At 36.4% G+C, this 19,503-nt stretch overlaps 1 protein-coding gene across 2 annotated transcripts in view; it reads left to right on the top strand.

Moving 5' to 3' along the window:
* ADAM10 (ADAM metallopeptidase domain 10) overlaps window positions 1-19,503 on the top strand; it is a 111,161-nt gene that overhangs the window by 79,660 nt on the left and 11,998 nt on the right. For both annotated transcript variants that reach the window (XM_029237638.1, XM_029237639.1), the window contains 6 exons: window positions 2,844-3,007; window positions 6,760-6,943; window positions 14,735-14,885; window positions 15,691-15,874; window positions 16,794-16,902; window positions 17,376-17,596. In XM_029237638.1, coding sequence (XP_029093471.1) covers window positions 2,844-3,007; window positions 6,760-6,943; window positions 14,735-14,885; window positions 15,691-15,874; window positions 16,794-16,902; window positions 17,376-17,596 — 1,013 coding nt within the window. The remainder of the gene's footprint in view (window positions 1-2,843; window positions 3,008-6,759; window positions 6,944-14,734; window positions 14,886-15,690; window positions 15,875-16,793; window positions 16,903-17,375; window positions 17,597-19,503) is intronic.

Genomic DNA, 19,503 nt, shown 5'->3' with positions numbered 1-19,503 from the left:
TATGGTCAGCATGATACTATTGTTTTAGATATTTAGGCCTGCTCACATCAAAACTTTATTTATGGATTCTGTCAAGGTATTATACTACCCTGTAGTTTTTATAATTTTTTTCTTTTGGGGGAGTCTTTTTTAAAGTTTAAGACTGATATTCTGTGACTAGCTTTCAGACTATCCTGTAGATAGAAAAATGTCATACTTCTTTGTTGGTCACTGAGTCATCCATCCATCAATAATTGCTTTTGACTCAAATTAAAAACATTTTATTCTTCTCATTACATAATTTCTGTTTTTCAGTAATGACTGTATGTAGTAAAATCTTAAATTTACAATGTAAAGCAATTACTGAACTTGAGTTATGGCTTAGCCATAGGTATTTATGATATCATTAATTGAGTTTCTGGCATATCAAAAGTGGTTGCAGTATTTAAAAAGTTAAACCATGACTTATAATATTAGACATAGTATTTTATTTCTTCCTGTATAACTGAATTATTCCAACATATGCTATTAGTCTGTGTAGCAAGTAATAAACTTTCCAAATAAACAATAGTTATTAAAACCAAAAGCAGTTAAGATGTTGAACAAGATATGAATTATAAAGACTATATTTCAGAAGAGTACACTCAAGTTTATGTATGATCTTCCTTTAAATTAGATAGACCTTAAAAATACAGAAGGTATATATATTATCAGAGTTTTTAATATATGCTATTTACATTTTTTTTTAAACTGACAAAGATTTGCAGCGTGGAGTCTTCTATGCTTAATTCAAGTTTGCCAGTACTGCATTGGACCAATTTGCATATGACAGATCTTCGATGAGGCAGGATATTAATTTACTATTTGTTTAAAACTGTAATATATAGACTGTAATTATTACATACAGAGTGCTTATTTCTGTCTTTTCTAGTTTTTAGAAATAATGATAACAGTCCTTAGGACTCAAGGCTGAGGACTCAAAAGTAGAGGTAGCTTAAGAGAATATATTAAATATTCATAAATCATTTGCTGTTTTCTTTCAATCCAGTTTTTTGTGTAGAAGATGTATTAAGTTTTAAATGTAGAGGTTCTCAGTCCTTTGCTAGTTAAAATCTGCATATGACTTAGCCTTTCAACTTAGTTTTCTGTGAAAGCACATTATTATTTCAGCTTCTTAAATTGTATCCTAATAGTCATTAAATTTATGATTTGTTGCTATGTACTTTCTAATATTAAAAGGAACAAGGCAGCAATTGTAGTGTCATGCCATTTGTGTACATCTTTTTTGAATTGCTTTCTATTATACGCTTTATCAGAGATTATAAATGTTAGACTTTTTAAAATGGTTTAATAACTTTGTTGTAACTTTGTATGTAGTAGAAAGCTAATTTGAAATAATTTGATCAGTTATCAGAATATCCTAATCCATGTGATATTTTAATTAAAATAATTAAATAAAGTAACCTCTTAAATCTGAATGTAAACCAAAGAACTTCTCACTGAAAGTCTTTAATAGTTATTTAAAGTGCTGTGGTCTTCTCAGTTTAGTGTACATAAAGACGATGATTGGCCAGCCAGTTTCTGATTTGCTGTTGTTCTTTTTCTAATTTCTTAAATTAACTGCCTTTAGACGTAAAAGCACTTTCATTTTGGTATTAAGCTCTGACGTTCAGGAACTATAAAGGAACAGGTGAACTACAAAATGATTTAATATGTATCATATAAGTAAAAATGAAGATTTTTCTTTTAAAATTTGCAAGCATCCTCAAGACATGTTGGAAAATCATAATTCAGTTTTTTGAACCTATTTTGAAAAAAAATTCAAACTTGCCAAAAGGTTGCAAGAGTAGTATACAGTGACCTCCTGATAGATTAATCAGTTAACATTTTGCCACATTTGCTTTCTCTTCCTTTCCACCTTCTCTTCTTCATTCCCTCCTCCCTTTTTTTTACCCACTTGACATATTTTTTCCTTTTTTTTAAGCTTTATTGAGAGATATATAACTGACAAATAAAATTGTAAGATATTTAAAGTGAACAGTGTGATGATTTGACATTTGTATATTGTGAAAGGATTCCCCCTACCAAGTTAATTAATACAACCATCACCTCACATATTTACCTTTTTCCTTTTTGTGTATGTGTGAGAATGTTTAAGTTCTATTCTCTTGGCAAATTTCATTTATACAATACTGTGTTATCAACTGTAGCCATCATGTGTTACACATTAGATCCTCAGACCTTATTCTTCTTATAACTGGAAGTTTGTACCTCTATCAGTCTCTCTCTGTTTCCCCTACCCCCAGCCTGTGCGACCACTAATTCTTTTCTTTTTTTAAGAATACATTGTATGTTGCCTCTCAGGATAGTGAATCACACACTCTTGTGCATCACTGCTATTATTGGTAGCAGTGACTTTCTCAGAATCTCTTTGAGAATATTTTGTTCAACTTTCATTTAACTTAAATATAAGTTGTTATTTTGTTTGTTTTTTTTTTTTTACAAGATGAAGAGGTGTAGGATTTGACCCAGTGTAAATGCTGAAATATTTAAATTGAACAGACTCTTAAATATTTGTTTTGCTAAATTAATGGGAGAAAAATTGGAGGACATTTTGATTATGAAGAGGAACATTTTATAAGGACTTTGTATTCAACCCTGGGAATATATGTGTGCCATTAAAACTTTTATTTGAAATGACTTCCTAACCTTGGACCAAAGAAACTTTTGAGTATTTGATATACATGTGTACCAATTTTGGACTCAAAATACATATAAAATGTTTCAAGTTAATACAGCATATATTAGAAAATTATTTGGGGGGAAATAGATGCTAATTTTAGCCATATTTTGTTTTGAATTAGGAAGCTCTGGAGGAATATGTGAAAAAAGTAAGCTTTATTCAGATGGTAAGAAGAAGTCTTTAAACACTGGAATTATTACTGTTCAGAACTATGGGTCTCATGTACCCCCCAAAGTCTCTCACATTACATTTGCTCATGAAGTTGGACATAACTTTGGATCTCCAGTAAGTATTGCTTAATTATTACATTTTTTAAAAGTTACTAATCTTTCACGTTGTTTAATTTTTGTTGTTGTTTACAGTGAAAACAAGTACACATGAATGTTTAGTTTTTATATGTCAGAACACAGTAATGTACTTGACCATAATACTGAAAAGGAGGAAGATAGAATATTTGTAATTAAAATAAGAAAATAAGCACAACAGTGCCAGAATTCTATGAAAGCAAGGAATTTTGTCTGTTGCATTCACTTCTGTGTCCCCTGACCTTAGAATAGTGCCTGGGGGACTTCCCTGGTGGCGCAGTTGTTAAGAATCTGGCTGCCAATGCAGGGGTCACGGGTTCGAGCTCTTGTCCAGGAAGATCCCACATGCCGCGGAGCAACTAAGCCCGTGCGCCACAATTACTGAAGCCCGTGCGCCACAATTACTGAAGCCCGTGCACCTAGAGCCCGTGCTCCGCAACAAGAGAAGCCACCGCAATGAGAAGTCCGCGCACCACAACGAAGAGTTGCCCCCGCTCGCTGCAACTAGAGAAAGCCCACGTGCAGCAACGAAGACCCAACACAGCCAAAAATAAATTAATTAATTTAAAAAAAAAAAAAAAAAAGTTCCTGGCACATGATTCATTCAAATATTTATTTAATGAGAATCACTTTTCATTGCTTAAAGTACATTTTGAATGTTAGCAAATTGTTGGGTTCTTGTTTGGTTTCTGTTAAAGCATTGGGGTTTACTAGATTTGTCTTTCTCTACTGTGGAATGAGACTGTTCTTTTAAAATCTTTCGGTATGAAAACTTTGTAACATATATAAAAGTAGAGAGAAATAGTACGGCAAAGTCTTCCGTTCATATCCAGGACAGGGGTCAGCAAACTTTTTCCGTGGTCTACTAGTAAACATAATAGGTGTGGGGGACAATATTTAGTCTCTGTTGCATATTTTTCTTTGTTGTTTTTCTTTTTACAATCTTTTATTTTATTTTATTTTATTTATTTATTTATTTTTTGGCGGTACGCGGGCCTCTCACTGTTGTGGCCTCTCCCGTTGCGGAGCACAGGCTCCGGACACGCAGGCTCAGCAGCCATGGCTCACGGGCCCAGCCGCTCCGCGGCATGTGGGATCTTCCTGGACCGGGGCACGAACCCGTGTCCCCTGCATCGGCAGGCGGACTCTCAACCACTGTGCCACCAGGGAAGCCCTACAATCTTTTAAACATGGAAAAACCATTCTTAGCTTAGGCCATATAAAAACAGGCTGTGGGCTGCGATTTGCCAACCTCTGATTCTGGTTGAGTGATCATCAGGATTTTGCCACATCTCCTTTCTGTGTTTCTTTCTTTTTCTTCGTAAGGTGTTAGAATCAAATTCATTCCCCCTTCCACATTTCAGTTTGCATCTCTTAAAAAATTAGACATTTTCTTCCATAACCACCATGTGGTTATGATACCTGACAAAATGAGCAGTTCTTTGGTATCATTTAATACCCAGTTCATTGAATTGATTTTCAAGTGAACTGAAGATTAATACACATGGAAATACAAAATGCTGAAAGATATTCTGTCTTTGTGATTTTGGTGGGGCTTATTAAAATAACAAGTTTGAGAAAATTTCATTTGAAAACTGCATATAAATTCATTTACTTGTACCTTATCACTTGTAAAAATGGAAATTTTTATGAGTTTAGAAAAAAACTGTAATATCATAGCTTAAAATTCTCAAATGCTCTTATCTAATGTTCCCCCAGTTTGTAAAATATAAGTACCCTCTCACTAAGTAGCAAGTCTTTCTTCTTCTAGTTCCGATCAGAAATCGATAGATTATTATCAGTACTCTTGGATAAAGTACTTAAAATGCGTTGAATCGCTCTACCTCTTGTCTGCTTTTGTGATATTTTCTAAAAGGAGTAATTGAAGTTTTAGAGATGAGCAGAGAACTCTTGTTAATTTGCATTTTCAAGGGCAGCTAAATGTCCTCGACTCTCCCAGTCACCTTCATCCAACCCTTACCAGGGGATTTTTGTACCTTTCCAACTACTCTTCTGTTCGTTAGTCTAGGGTCTCTCAAAGTTTAATGTGCATACAAATTACTGAGGATCTTACAGTATAGATTCCATTTCAGTGTGAGTGTCTGCCTTTCTAAGACACTCCCATGGGATGCTGCTGCTGCTGGTCTGTGGGCCATACTTGGAGTAGGATATCTAGTTTGTTCTCTTTTCACTTCCCTTCTAATCTTTCTTCTGCCTGGTTGCCAGAGAGGTGTTTTAAGACATTAATGTAATATTACTTTTTGCTTATTGTTGAATGGATAAATTGGTTCACATTTTTTTGCCTACCTTGCTATCTTTTCCTATCATACCAGACTACTTATAATGATTCTGTCATGCTCAAATACACCTCATCCCTTTGTGTATGTTGTTCATGATACCATACATATAGATAGTCGGTACTTAGTAAATATGTATTAAGTAATTTAATAGTGAGATCAGCCAGACCATGAACTCCTGAGCCTGTCTCCCTTGACATCTTTATCTAAAATCTGTCTTTATCTCTCTTGTCATGTATCTGTATTATGACAATGTTACTTTCTCTTTGAGTGGTTCATTCTATCCCTTATATTTATTTATCCTATCCTAAATGTTTATTGCACACCTGCTGTTAACCACTTTATAAACTTTGTTGTGGGGAGTTGTAATCATAAATGAGACAAGTTCCGGTTTCTCGGTATGAAAGTCTTAATGTATTGACTCTGAGCAGATGAATCTTTGTCTAGGTATAGTTCTTTCTTTTTTTTTTTAAATTAATTTATTTGGTTTTAGTTTTGGCTGTGTTGGGTCTTCATTGCTGCGCTCGGGCTTTCTCTAGTTGTGGTGAGCAGAGGCTAGTCTTCGTAGCGGTGCGTGGGCTTCTCATTGCAGTGGCTTCTCTTGTTGAGGAGCACGGGCTCTAGGCACACTGTCTTCAGTAGTTGTGGCACGTGGGCTCAGTAGTTGTGGCGCACAGGCTTAGTTCCTCTGCGGCATGTGGGATCTTCCTGGGCCAGGGCTTGAACCCATGTCCCTTGCATTGGTAGGTGGATTCTTAACCACTGTGCCACCAGGGAAGCCCTAGGTATAGTTGTAATTGATCTGATCATGTCACTTCTGTTCACAACCTTACTTCTAATACCTGATGATATTGCTAATACAATTTCCTTATCTTAGCATTTAGGGTTTTCCATAATTTGGGTCTAAGTGTAATTCCAGTGTTATTTCTTCTTCCCTGTCAAATTAAGTCATTTTAAAAAACTTTACTTCTGCCAGGAAGCCAGTTCCTTCCCATTTCTGCCTATTAAAATCTTGATCCATGTGGTTATATAATGTAAATTAATATGGCCCTTTTGTCAGGCAGTTTGGCAGTATGTATCAAGACCTTTAAAATATTTGACCTTTTAACTCACTAACTCTACCACTGGGAATCCAACTAAAAGAAATAATTGCAGAATGTGTCAAAGATTTATGTAAATTTCAAAAAAGAAATAAAAATAAAAAAGGTATCCATTGCAGTTATACCTTCACTGATTTTTTCTTCCCTTCTGAGACAGTGACCCCTAAAAGAGCAAATTATCTTCCTTTTCACAGTCTAAAATAATTGTAAGATCTACTCTAAAGGAGAGTCCATAAGCTTCCATTTTTCTTCTGATGAGAAAATTACATTTAATCAGATGACCTGAAAACCTTATTTTACTTCCTGTTTATGTAACTCTATATTCTTTTTGACAGCATGATTCTGGAACAGAGTGCACTCCAGGAGAATCTAAGAATTTAGGACAAAAAGAAAACGGCAATTACATCATGTATGCAAGAGCAACATCTGGGGACAAACTTAACAACAATAAATTCTCACTCTGTAGTATTAGAAATATAAGTCAAGTTCTTGAGAAGAAGAGAAACAACTGTTTTGTTGGTATGTATATTTTCCCAGCATTTTATTATGAATATTTTGAAACATTCAGAAAACTTGAAAGAATTATATAGTAAACACCTAGTATGTGCCCACCACCTATATTTTACAGTTGTTAGCACTTTAATACATTTGCTTTATCACACTTGTCAATCTCTTCATCTCTCAATCCATATTTTTTTGTTGAAATTTAAAGTGCATTGTGGATATCAGTATACTTCAGTCCTAAACACTTTAGCCTACATAAGTAGAGTTCAATTTAAGTAAAGTTCAATATTGTTTGTGGTGTTTTTGTTTTTCACATAAGTGCAATATACAAATCTTTTTTTTTTTTTTTTTTTTTTTTTGCGATACATGGGCCTCTCAGTGCCGTGGCCTCTCCCGTTGCGGAGCACAGGCCCCGGATGCGCAGGCCCAACGGCCATGGCCCACGGGCCCAGCCGCTCCGCGGCATCCGGGATCCTCCCGGACCGGGGCACGAACCCGCGTCCCCTGCATCGGCAGGCGGACTCTCAACCACTGCGCCACCAGGGAAGCCCGCCATATACAAATTTTAAGTCCACCATTTGATGAGCTTTGACAAATACATTTACCTGTGTAATCTAAGCACCTGTGAAGATGTACAACATTCCTGTCACCCCACAAAGTTCTTTCATTTCCTTTCCCCATCAATCTTTGCACTCCTCCTGCAACCATTATTCTGATTTATTTCTCCATAGATAAATTTTGCTTACTTTATTTCATATAATTGGAATCATACAGTTTGCACCCATTTGTGGAAGGCTGCTTTCACTCAGCATACTATTTTGAGATTCATTATTAGTATTTTGTACCATTTTTTTTCCCCACTGAATAGAAGTGCATTATATGAATATATCACAGTTTGCTTATCCACTCTCCTATTGAATGGAACACTTGGGCTTTTTAGGTTTGGGTTAATATGAATAAAGTTGCTATGAATTTTTTTCTTACTGTGGTAAAATAAATATAACATAAAATTTATATTTAAACTAATTTTAAGTGTACAATTCAGTAGCATTAAGTACATTTACAGTGTTATGCAACCATCACTGCTTTTCCCTTTTCAAACTTTTAAAATCACTCCAAATAGAAATTCAGTAACCATTAAGCAATAGCTCCTATTTCTTTCTCTCCCCAGCCCCTAGTAACCTCTAATCTATTTTGTGTCTCTGTGACTTTGCCTATTCTAGGTACCTCATATAAATGGGATAATGCTTTTGTATCTGGTTTATTTCACTTAGCATAAAATTTCCAAGATTCATACAAGTTGCAGCATGTATCAGAATGCCATTCTTTTTTATGGTCGAATAATATTCCATTATATGGATATACCACATTTTGTTTATCCATTCATCTGTTATGCCTCTCGTAGGGCATTTAATATGTTCTAAATATTCTACCTTGTATTATGTTTTTGGGGGTCCTTGTCCTATTTTACAAGATTTTAAGTTACTTGAAGGCAAACACTGAGGCCTGCTCATATTGCACATAAACAATGCTCTTATAGATGAGTTAAACATATGGCAGCAAAGGAGAAAGAATTGAGGAAGGTTTCCAGATAAGCACAGCCTTTCATTTTTTTTAGCTGCATTTTTAAAAATAAATTTATTTATTTTATTTATTGATTTTTGGCTGCATTGGGTCTTTGTTGCTGCACGCAGGCTTTTCTAGTTGCGATGAGCAGGGGACTACTCTTTGTTGTGGTGTGTGGTCTTCTCATTGCGGTGGCTTCTCTTGTTGCGGAGCATGGGCTCTAGGCATGCAGGCTTCAGTAGTTGTGGCACGTGGGCTCAGTAGTTGCGGCTCGCGGGCTCTAGAGCGCAGGCTCAGTAGTTTTGGCTCACAGGCTTAGTTGCTCCGTGACATGTGGAATCTTCCTGGATCAGCGCTCAAACCCATGTCCCCTGGATTGGCAGGCAGATTCTTAACCACTGTGCCACCAGGGAAGCCCTGCATTTTTTTTTTTTGAGGTATAATTGACATAACACTATGGCCTTTTGTTTTTAATTGAAATTTATTCAGAGATAATTCACATGCAGTTGTAAGAAATAATGGAGATTCCATATACCCTTCATCCAGTTCCCCCCAGTGGTAACATCTTGCAAAACTGTATAGTATCAATACACTATTACATATAGCAAGGATATTGACATTGATACAGCCCACAGATCTTATTCAGATTTCCCCAGTTTTTCCTGTCGTCATTTCTCTGTGTGTGTGTTTAGTTCTATACAGTTTTATCATGTGTAGGTTTATGTGCCCATCACCACAGCCATGATAAAGAATAGTTCCATCACCACAAGTAATTCTTTTTTTTTAATTCTTTTTTTGGCTGTGTGGGGTCTTTGTTGCTGTGCGCGGGCTTTTCTCTAGTTGTGGTGTGTGGGAACTACTCTTTGTTGCGATGCGTGGGCTTCTCATTTCAGTGGCTTCTCTTGTTGTGGAACATGAGCTCTAGGCACCTGGGCTCAGTAGTTGTGGCATGCAGGTTCTAGGATGCACGGGCTTCAGTAGTTGTGGTGCACAGGCTCAGTAGTTGTGGTTTTTGGGCTCTAGAGCACAGGCTCAGTAGTTGTGGCGCACGGGCTTAGTTGCTCTATGGCATGTGGGATCTTCCCAGACCAGGGATCGAACCCGTGTCTCTTGCATTGACAGGCGGATTCTTAACCATTGCGCCACCAGGGAAGTCCCACCACAAGTAACTCTTGGCATTGTCCTTTTATAACCACACTCACCTCCCTCCTGGTGTCCCTTCACCTGCCCCACTATTCTCCATTTCTAAAATTTTGTCACTTCAAAAATGTTATATAAATGGAATCATACAGTATGTAACCTTTGGGATTTTTCACTCAGCATGATTCCTTGGAGATTAATCCAAATTGTTTGCCTGCATCACTAGTTTGTTCCTTTTTATTGTAGGTGGTATGTGTGTACTACAGTTTAACGATTTTTCTATTAAAGGATATTTGGGTTGTCTTCAGTTTTTGGCAGTTATGAATAAAGCAGCTATAAACAGGCTTTTCATGTGAATATAAGTTTTCATTTCTCTGTGATAAATGCCTCCAAATCCAACTGATGGATCAATGTAGCCGTTGTTTGTTTTTATTTATATGAAACTGCCAAACTGTTCTCTAGAAGGCTGTACTATTTTATATTCCCACCAGCAGTGTATGAGTGATCTCATTTCTCTCTATCCTTGTCAGCTTTTGGTATTTTTATTTTATCCATTGTGATAGGTATATAGTGGTATTTCATTGTAGCTTACTTTGTATTTTTCTGATGACTAATGACATTGAATATCTTTTCATGTGCTTTTTTGCCATATGTATATCTTTTTTGGTGAAATGTCCATGTTTCTTGGCCATTGAGTTTTTTTGTTTTTGTTTTTTCTGTTGAGTTTTGAGGGTTCTTTATATAGTCTAGATGCTAGTCACTTGTCAGATATTGGTCTGCATATGTTTTCTTCCTGTCTGTAGCTTGTCTTTTCACCCTCTTCACAGTCTTTCCCAGAGCAAAAGTTAAATTTTGATGATGTTCAAATGATCAATTTTTACTTTTATTGATTGACTTTTTCTTATAAAGCCTTCTTTTTCTTTTAAAAGGGCAGATTAAAATTACATTGATGATGGGGCTTCCCTGGTGGCGCAGTGATTGAGAGCCCGCCTGCCGATGCAGGGGACACGGGTTCGTGCCCCGGTCCAGGAAGATCCCACATGCTTGCGTACCGCAAAAAAAAAAAAATTACATTGATGTTATCATTTTTGTTATTGTTGTTATCAGTGGTAGTTTTTCTAAATCTTCTTAGTGTAGAAGTGACACATAGATTCTTCATCTGTAAACTGGGTTTTCACAATAAACTTCCTGATTGAAAATGACTTTAAAAATGAGCATATTTGGGGCTTCCCTGGTGGCGCAGTGGTTGAGAGTCCGCCTGCCGATGCAGGGGACACGGGTTCGTGCCCCAGTCCGGGAAGATCCCACATGCCGCGGAGCGGCTGGGCCCGTGAGCCATGGCCGCTGAGCCTGCACATCTGGAGCCTGTGCTCCGCAACGGGAGAGGCCACAACAGTGAGAGGGCCGCGTACCGCAAAAAAAAAAAAAAGAGCATATTTGTCTTTCCCTGTCTGACATCACTTAATATGATAACCTCTAGGTCTATCCATGTTGCTGCAAATGGCATTATTTCATCCTTTTTTATGGCTGAGTAATATTCCATTGTGTGTGTGTGTGTGTGTGTGTGTGTGTGTGTGTATACACACCACATCTTCTTTATCCATTTATCTGCTAATGGACATTTAGGTTGTTTATATGTCTTGGCTCTTGTAAATAGTGCTGCAGTGAACATTGGGGTTGCATGTATCGTTTTGAATGAGAGTTTTCTCCAGATATATGCCCAGGAATGGGATTGCAGGATCATATGGTTTTAGTTTTTAAGGAATCTACATAGTGTTCTCCATAGTGGCTGCACCACTTTACATTCCCACCAAGAGTGTAGGAGGATTCTTTTTTCTCTGTACCCTCTCCAGCACTTATTATTTGTAGACTTTTTAATGATGGCCATTCTGACTGCTGTGAGGTGATACCTCATTGTAGTTTTGATTTGTATTTCTCTAATAATTAGCAATATTAAGCATCTTTTCATGTGCCTGTTGGCTATCTGTATGTCTTCTTTGGAGAAATGTCTATTTAGGTCTTCTGCCCGTTTTTTGATTGGGTTGTTTGTGGGGTTTTTTGACATTAAGCTGTATGAGCTGTTTATATTTTGGAAATTAAATACCTTGTCAGTAGCATTGTTTGCAAATATTTTCTCCCAGTCTGCAGGTTATCTTTTCGTTTTGTTTATGGTTTCCTTTGTTTAATTAGGTCCCATTGGTTTATTTTTGTTTTTATTTCCATTACTCTAGGAGACAGATCCAAAAAAATACTGCTGCAATTTATGTCAAAGAGTGTTCTGCCTGTGTTTTCCTCTAGGAGTTTTGTAGTATCTATTCTTATATTTAGGTTTTAATCCATTTTGAGTTTATTTTTGTATGTGGAGTTAGAGAATGTTCTAATTTCATTCCTTTACATGTATCTGTCCAGTTTTCCCACTACTACTTTTTGAAGAGACAGTCTTTTCTCCATTGTATATTCTTGTTTCCTTTGTCGTAGATTAAGTGACCATAAGTGCATGGGTTTATTTTTGGGTTTTCTATCCTGTCCCATTGACCTATATGTCTATTTTTGTGCCAGTACCATACTGTTTTGATTACTGTAGCTTTGTAGTATAGACAAATACCAGAGAAAGACAAATATCATAAGATATCACTTGTATGTGGAATCTAAAAAAAGGATACAAATAAACTTACTTACAAAACAGAAATGGACTTACAAACACATAAAACAAACTTACGGTTACCAAAGGGGTTAGCAGGGACGAGGGCATGGGGGGTAGATAAATCAGGAGTTTGAGATTAACATATACACACTGCTATGTATAAAATAGGTAAACAACAAGGACCTACTGTATAGCACAGGGAACTATACTCAGTATCTTGTAATAACCTATAATAGAAAAGATTCTGGAAAAGAAATATTTACATAGATGTATGTATGTATAACTGAATCACTTTGTTGTACACTTGAAACTGACACTACATTGTAAAATATCTATACTTCAATTTAAAAAAAATAAAGAAAGAAATAACATTTACATAAGATAGAAAAAAATGAGCATATTGCTTTTTAGTATTATGGGAAGGAAATTTGTTTCTTAAATTACCATGAAATATGTACGTATTATAATTTTGGTATTTAAACAGCCCCTTTTCCTTGTATTTAAGCTGTTAGCAAATAGCTGATTTGAAGTAATATTTTTGTATGAGACGAAAACTAATGTGTAGTAAATATTGCATGAATGGTTTTCTGACTTCTATCGTTTTTCCTTTTCTCCTAAATTACGTCACATGAATTATAAAATTATTATTGCTAGACTAGAAAAATCATTATTATTTACTTAGTATATATTTGCATGTGCATGCTTCTAGTTTTTGAGAACAAAAGAGATGCTATAAAATGAAAGAGAGAGGGAATTCTCTGTCAGTCCACTGGTTAGGACTCGGCACTTTCATTGCCATGGTCCCGGGTTCGATCCCTGGTTGGGGAACTGAGATCCCACAAGCCTCGTGGCATGGCCAAGAAAAAGAAGAAGGAAAGAGTGGGATGGAGCTTCAGTTACCTCTAAAATTTCCTTTAATGTTTGATGTGGTCAAGGATAAGAATGAAGTTTCTGAGTATAAAGCTAGGCTTTCTAGAATATTTTTGATTCAGATGTGCATTGTTTTAGGTTCCTGTGCTTGAGATATGTTCCCTTCCACTCACTCAGTTCTCAGTTTGAAGGCTGTGCTACAACTGTTTTCCACATTGATTTGGTATAACAGGAAGAAAAGAGCACCAGATTTTAGATCTAGAAGACCTGGGTTTAGACTGTGTTTTGTCCATAGTGGGGCATATGGTTTCCAGCAAGTCACAAAGTCTGTGAAAGTTAGTTTTCTTTTCTCTAAAATGAAGACATTTGATTCTTTTCATTTCCCTGCAGATACTGAAATTCAGTGATTTTATGTTCTTACTAAGAGTAGCATTCTTGTTCCAATTTTAAACTTCACTGGCAAAATCAAAGAATTTTTAAAAAGAGCCTAAAAATCTTTCTGAAATTATTCACTATGCTTAGACCAGACAGCCTAACCTTAATGAACTAAGATTTGACCCAATATTGTTAGATTCTGGAAATACAAAATGTGTAAATAATACATGGTTCTTCCCTTAAGGAGCTTGGTCTAGCTGACAAGCAAAACTAATGTACATTACAAAAAGAATTTACTAATTGACCAGGATACAGTCAGCCAAATAGAATGTGGGAAATTCCATAAAATAAAATGACCCAATTTCTTTAACAATAGTGTAAAAATAAAAAGAGGGGAGGGAATCTGTTACATATTAAAAGAACTTAAGATACATGTCAACCAGAAGCAACCATGGGGAGAGGGGTTGGGGGAAGCTTGTGTGAAACTTGGTTCAAATAAACTAATGTAAAGAGGTAATTGAAGAAAATTGAACATGGATTGGCTATTAGATGCTATTAAGCATACTGTTAAGTTTTTTAGATGTGTAATGGTATTATGGTTAGATTTTAAAAAGAAAGAACTCCTTATCTGTTAGATTCATCTTGGGATATTTGTTAAGAGCAGCTGAATATGTTAGATGGAGTTGTTTACAGCATATTGTTGAAGTTGCTAAAGCTAAGTGATTGGTACATGGGAGTTCACTATACTTATTCTTTTACTACTTCTTTGTATGTTTGAAATTTTCTAACAGAAAAGGTTTAATTTTTTTCTGCTTGATGAAACACTGACTTACTTTGTACTTATGTGCTAAAAATATAAATAGTACAGTCATTGTTCAGTAAAGCTCAGTGTGGCATGGCCTAAATAGAATGCTACCACTTCTGTGAGGGACCTTAGAAGGGAGCATCAGGTCAAATTCCCTCACTGTACACCTTAAGAACCTGAGGCCCCAAAACCTGGAAGTGACTTGCCTAAGGCCACATTGCTAGTTAGTGACCAAGCCACTGTTATAATTAGATCTCCTAATTTCCAGATTCCTAGTTTGTTCTACTTTTCTTATTCTTCGAAATTTTCCTTTCTCCTTTTGTTCTGCGGCTTTAAAGAGTTCGTAAATTTTAAATAAAATTAATGTTGCATATAGTGCTTACTTTGTCTTATTTATTTTCTTCAGAATCTGGCCAACCTATTTGTGGAAATGGAATGGTAGAGCAAGGTGAAGAATGTGATTGCGGCTATAGTGACCAGTGTAAAGACGAGTGCTGCTATGATGCAAACCAACCGGAAGGGAAAAAATGCAAGCTGAAACCTGGAAAGCAATGCAGGTACCTTGCTAATTCCAGTAGTGTTAATGTTCCTGGGAAGTCACCTGAAGGCAGTTATGTCAGATTTCAAACTGAGATTAGGAGATGTATGTGGTTTTGGAACTTTGTTATTTGTTGTTGGTTTATTTTTCTGGAGTAGTAGTATTTAGGGCACTGTTGTTGGCAGATTGAACTACTTGTAATTGCAGTTTGTGTGGTGGGTGTTAAAAAAGGACATGCAAAGGACACTCAATAAAATACATATTATTTAATGCCTAACTTTAAAAATGTGACTTTTGTCAGTAGTTTTAGAATCTTAACTTTAAATATTTAGATAGTATGGATTCCATACACTCTTGTAACTTAGTTGTCATATAATTTTATTTCACTTGCCAAATTATTTTGGTAGTGATAGATATAAGCAGTAGAATATTGTTTGTGCAGTACTTTTAAAATGGATGTTCTGTGTATCCTAGTTTGATTTTAGTGTATAAATGTGAGAAAAGTTGATAAATTGACTAATGTGTATCTATGAAAAACAATGATGACTTGCCTAATATTTAATCCATTTTCCATTATAACCTTTTACTATAGGCAAATAGAATAGAATAAGAAAGCTCAATATAGTATGCCTTCATGATAAAAACAAGATTCTTAATCACTTTTCTGCACTTATTAGAATGTTGAAATTTAATAGCCTCTTATTCCAATAAGACTTGTTTAACAGTAACATACTTAGCATTTATGATTTAAAAATTAGGACTGTATCTATATGTATAGGAAATATCCTAGTGATTTTCTTTACTCACCTCAATGTTTCTTCTAGTCCAAGTCAAGGTCCCTGTTGCACAGCACAGTGTGCATTCAAGTCAAAAACTGAGAAGTGTCGGGATGATTCAGACTGTGCAAAAGAAGGAATATGTAATGGCATCACAGCTCTCTGCCCAGCATCTGATCCTAAACCAAACTTTACAGACTGTAATAGGCATACACAAGTGTGCATTAATGGGGTGAGCATTTGATTTGTATGTCGTTTATTTAGTTTTATGAAACCTTTTTCAGGATAATTGTTTGTTGCCACTTAAAGCCGCATAAAGTAATTAATCTCGGTCCCTATCTATTTCCTCACAAAGCTGTGAATGCATTATGTGGCATAAGTGCCTGGTGGCATTTGATTAGTTATTGACTTGTCTTTCATCTTTCTACTGCATGCGTTTGATACTCTCTAGAGAAAAATAGTTATGTAACTAGGCATGTAACTTTGTATTTCTTTTAAGTTTTATAAATTAACATTTTAATACTCTAAATAAAAGAACTCTCAGTTATTTCCTCTGAATGTGAAGCCTTTAAAGCTTTCTTGGCTAAATAATCACTTTCCTCTACATGAGGAAAATTTCATTTTTCTCTTCTTATAAAGGAGCCATAATAACCAACATAAAGTCGATGCTCATCTAATCTCCTTCTCTGTTTTTGTTTGGTCTAGATTTTTAAGTTACCATTTCTTTATAGATTTACTATCTTATTTGCACTTACTTTTTTTTTTTTTTTTTGTGGTACACGGGCCTCTCACTGTTGTGGCTTCTCCCGTTGTGGAGCACAGGCTCCAGACGCGCAGGCTCAGCAGCCATGGCTCACGGGCCCAGCCACTCCGCGGCATGTGGGATCTTCCCAGACCGGGGCACGAACCCTTGTCCCCTGCATCGGCAGGCAGACTCTCAACCACTGCGCCACCAGGGAAGCCCCTGCACTTACTCTTTTTAAGATGTGTTTATACCATCCATTTCTGATACTAATCTATGCTTCCCCCCCGCCCCCCGACTTGTATTTCTACTTAATTATTTTAGCATTGGAGGTGTCTCTGTCTGCTATTGTCAACAAGAGGTTTGACTGTATAGGCATTAAATAATTGGTCTTTTATTTTTCTTTCAGCAATGTGCAGGTTCTATCTGTGAGAAATATGGCTTGGAGGAGTGCACCTGTGCCAGTTCTGATGGCAAAGATGATAAGGAATTATGCCATGTCTGCTGTATGAAGAAGAGTAAGGCTTTTAAAATGAAAGAGTATAAAATCTGTTTCAAAAACCTTATTTTCTCCTAAATTTTAAGTGTTAAACTTTGATATACAGTTGGGACAGATAATTTCCAGCTGAACTGATCCTCTTGAGAAATTTTAAAATGTAGTATAGAATTGTGTTTCTAGTATTATGGTCCCTACAGTGTTTTTAAAATGATAAACTAGACAAAACCTGCCAGCGTTTTTACAATAATTAATATAAATCCTGTTAGAAGGATTTAAAGCCATTGTAGGCACTAAGTTAGGAGTTGCTGGTTGTTTGTTTATGCTGTAATATTTAAGGTGAATTACCAGTGGTGTTACCTAGTCTAACTAATGAAAGTCTATATAACACATCATGGTGATGATTTTAGGCAGTTTCTTCCTTTCCTCCCTCTCTCCGGAGCTAGCCCGATAGGAAATCTGATCTTCAACTTATATTTGACACTTCTTTTGCAGTGGAGCCAGCAACGTGTGCCAGTACAGGGTCTGTGCAGTGGAACAAGTACTTCCTTGGTCGAACCATCACCCTGCAACCTGGATCCCCATGCAATGATTTTAGAGGCTACTGTGATGTTTTCATGCGGTGCAGATTAGTAGATGCTGATGGTCCTCTAGCTAGGCTTAAAAAAGCAATTTTCAGTCCAGAGCTCTATGAAAACATTGCTGAATGGATTGTGGTAAGTATAGTTTTTATTTATAAAGAAACCTTATCTTAAAATGATTTGATCATAACTTTACTTGGTTAGAGGTCACCGCTGTTATGAGAAAATCACTTCTTTTCTGTTTATACTGGAGTTATAGTTGACCCTTGAACAACATGGGTTGAACTGCATGGGTCTACTTATAAGCAGATATTTTTCAATAGTATATACTACAGTAGTACACAGTGTGGAGTTGGTTGAATCTGCCGGTGTGGAGGAACCATGGATATAGAGGACTTTGGAGGTGGTTGGCTAACTATGATTAACCCGCCACGTTCAAGGGTCAACTGTATTTTATCTGAAGAGTGATTTTTAGGGCTTCCCTGGTGGCGCAGCAGTTGAGAGTCCGCCTGCCAATGCAGGGGACACGGGTTTGTGCCCTGGTCCGGGAGGATCCCGCATGCTGTGGAGTGGCTGGGCCCGTGAGCCATGGCCGCTGAGCCTGTGCTCCACAGTGGGAGAGGCCACAGCGGTGAGAGGCCTGCGTACCGCAAAAAAAAAAAAACACCTAAAGGTGCCTTCTGGCACTATGGTAAAGTGAAAAGGGTACAGGCTTGGAATTACACGAGGATTCAGATCATCCTTCTGACGTTTGCTAATTCTGTGACTTCAGGCAGCTTACATTTCTTGGCTCCCTTACTTCCCTGTTTTCAGCTCAAATCCAGTTCTTATATTCTTTTTTTCTGATTATCTCTAATAAGAAAAAGTTGAGATCTAGTATACTTGTCTACTATGGGAAACAGTGTGTTCAAAGAAAAAAATCTGATAATTGGAATCTCAGAGTTATGTTCTGCTGAGTTTATGTTGTTGTGCCAGATGTTGTAGGTTTTCTAGATAGTAAATCATATCATCTAAAAATAATATTTTTCCACTTTTCTCCATTATATTTAATTTTGATTCATTTTATTTACAACTTCAAAAACTCATTCCTATTTTAAAATATTTAATAGAAATGATCTTTTTACTTAAAGTGTTTTTAAAACCTTTTTTCATATTTTAGATTTGAGGATTTTGTGAAATGCTTCTTACAGTGAATTGTAGCAATGTGAAGTCTTGTGCTCTGGAACTGATTAATCAGGCACTTTTAGGTTTATGCAGATTTGCCTTAAATGGGTATAGAACACTGTTATTTTAAATCAGTGTTGACATTCACATGCCACCCTTTCAAATAGCATGGTCCATAATGCCGGAAGAGTACCGTTAGGCTGTTGCTGCATTTGTGGGCATTAATCAGATCAAACAGTAAGATAAACAGCAGCCACTTCCTTACAAGTTATTTGTCTCATTTGTGTTACTTGCAGAGTTCACTTGCATAGCAGAGTTCATTTTGTTACACTGGTCTTTCATCGTGTATAAGGAAAGTGTCCTTCTAGTTAGTAATGTAGGTTATTAGTTTGCTCTGGTAAGAAGCTGTGAAAGGGATGATGGGTTAGTTTCACTGACTTTCCTTTCCATTGGTACCTGGTGGCTCTTTTGTCTCCTTTCCACAGTGTACTATGGCATCTTTTTTCCTCATGAGGGTAGAGTGGGAAGAACCTTAACAGTTTAATAGTTCAGGGCATGAGTTACTGACTGCTGTAGGCACCATGGAAATGATGTAATAAAGACTTTTACTTTCTTTTCTGGGGAAAAGTTGTTTTTGACAGTAATGTTTGAATGTAGGCTGAGTGCCTACTGTGTGTCTCGCCAGGAGATAATGATAAACAGCCTTTGGATTTATCAAGGGGTCACCTAGTTCTTGAAAAGTTGGAGAGCATTCACCAGTAAATCTGTTAAGACCCTGTACCACTGTCTCCTTTTCATTAAATGGGTACATTGGTAATTCTTCATTTTCTTCCATAGTTACTGATGTGTTCACATTTTTTGCACCTTTTGTGTTAGGT

The sequence above is a fragment of the Monodon monoceros genome, unplaced genomic scaffold (genome assembly GCF_005190385.1).
Source record: "Monodon monoceros isolate NGI ecotype Baffin Bay Population unplaced genomic scaffold, NGI_Narwhal_1 Super_Scaffold_21, whole genome shotgun sequence".
NCBI lineage: Eukaryota > Metazoa > Chordata > Mammalia > Artiodactyla > Monodontidae > Monodon > Monodon monoceros.
Note: the sequence above shows the minus strand (reverse complement) of the source record. Positions and strands in the feature narration are given on the sequence as shown.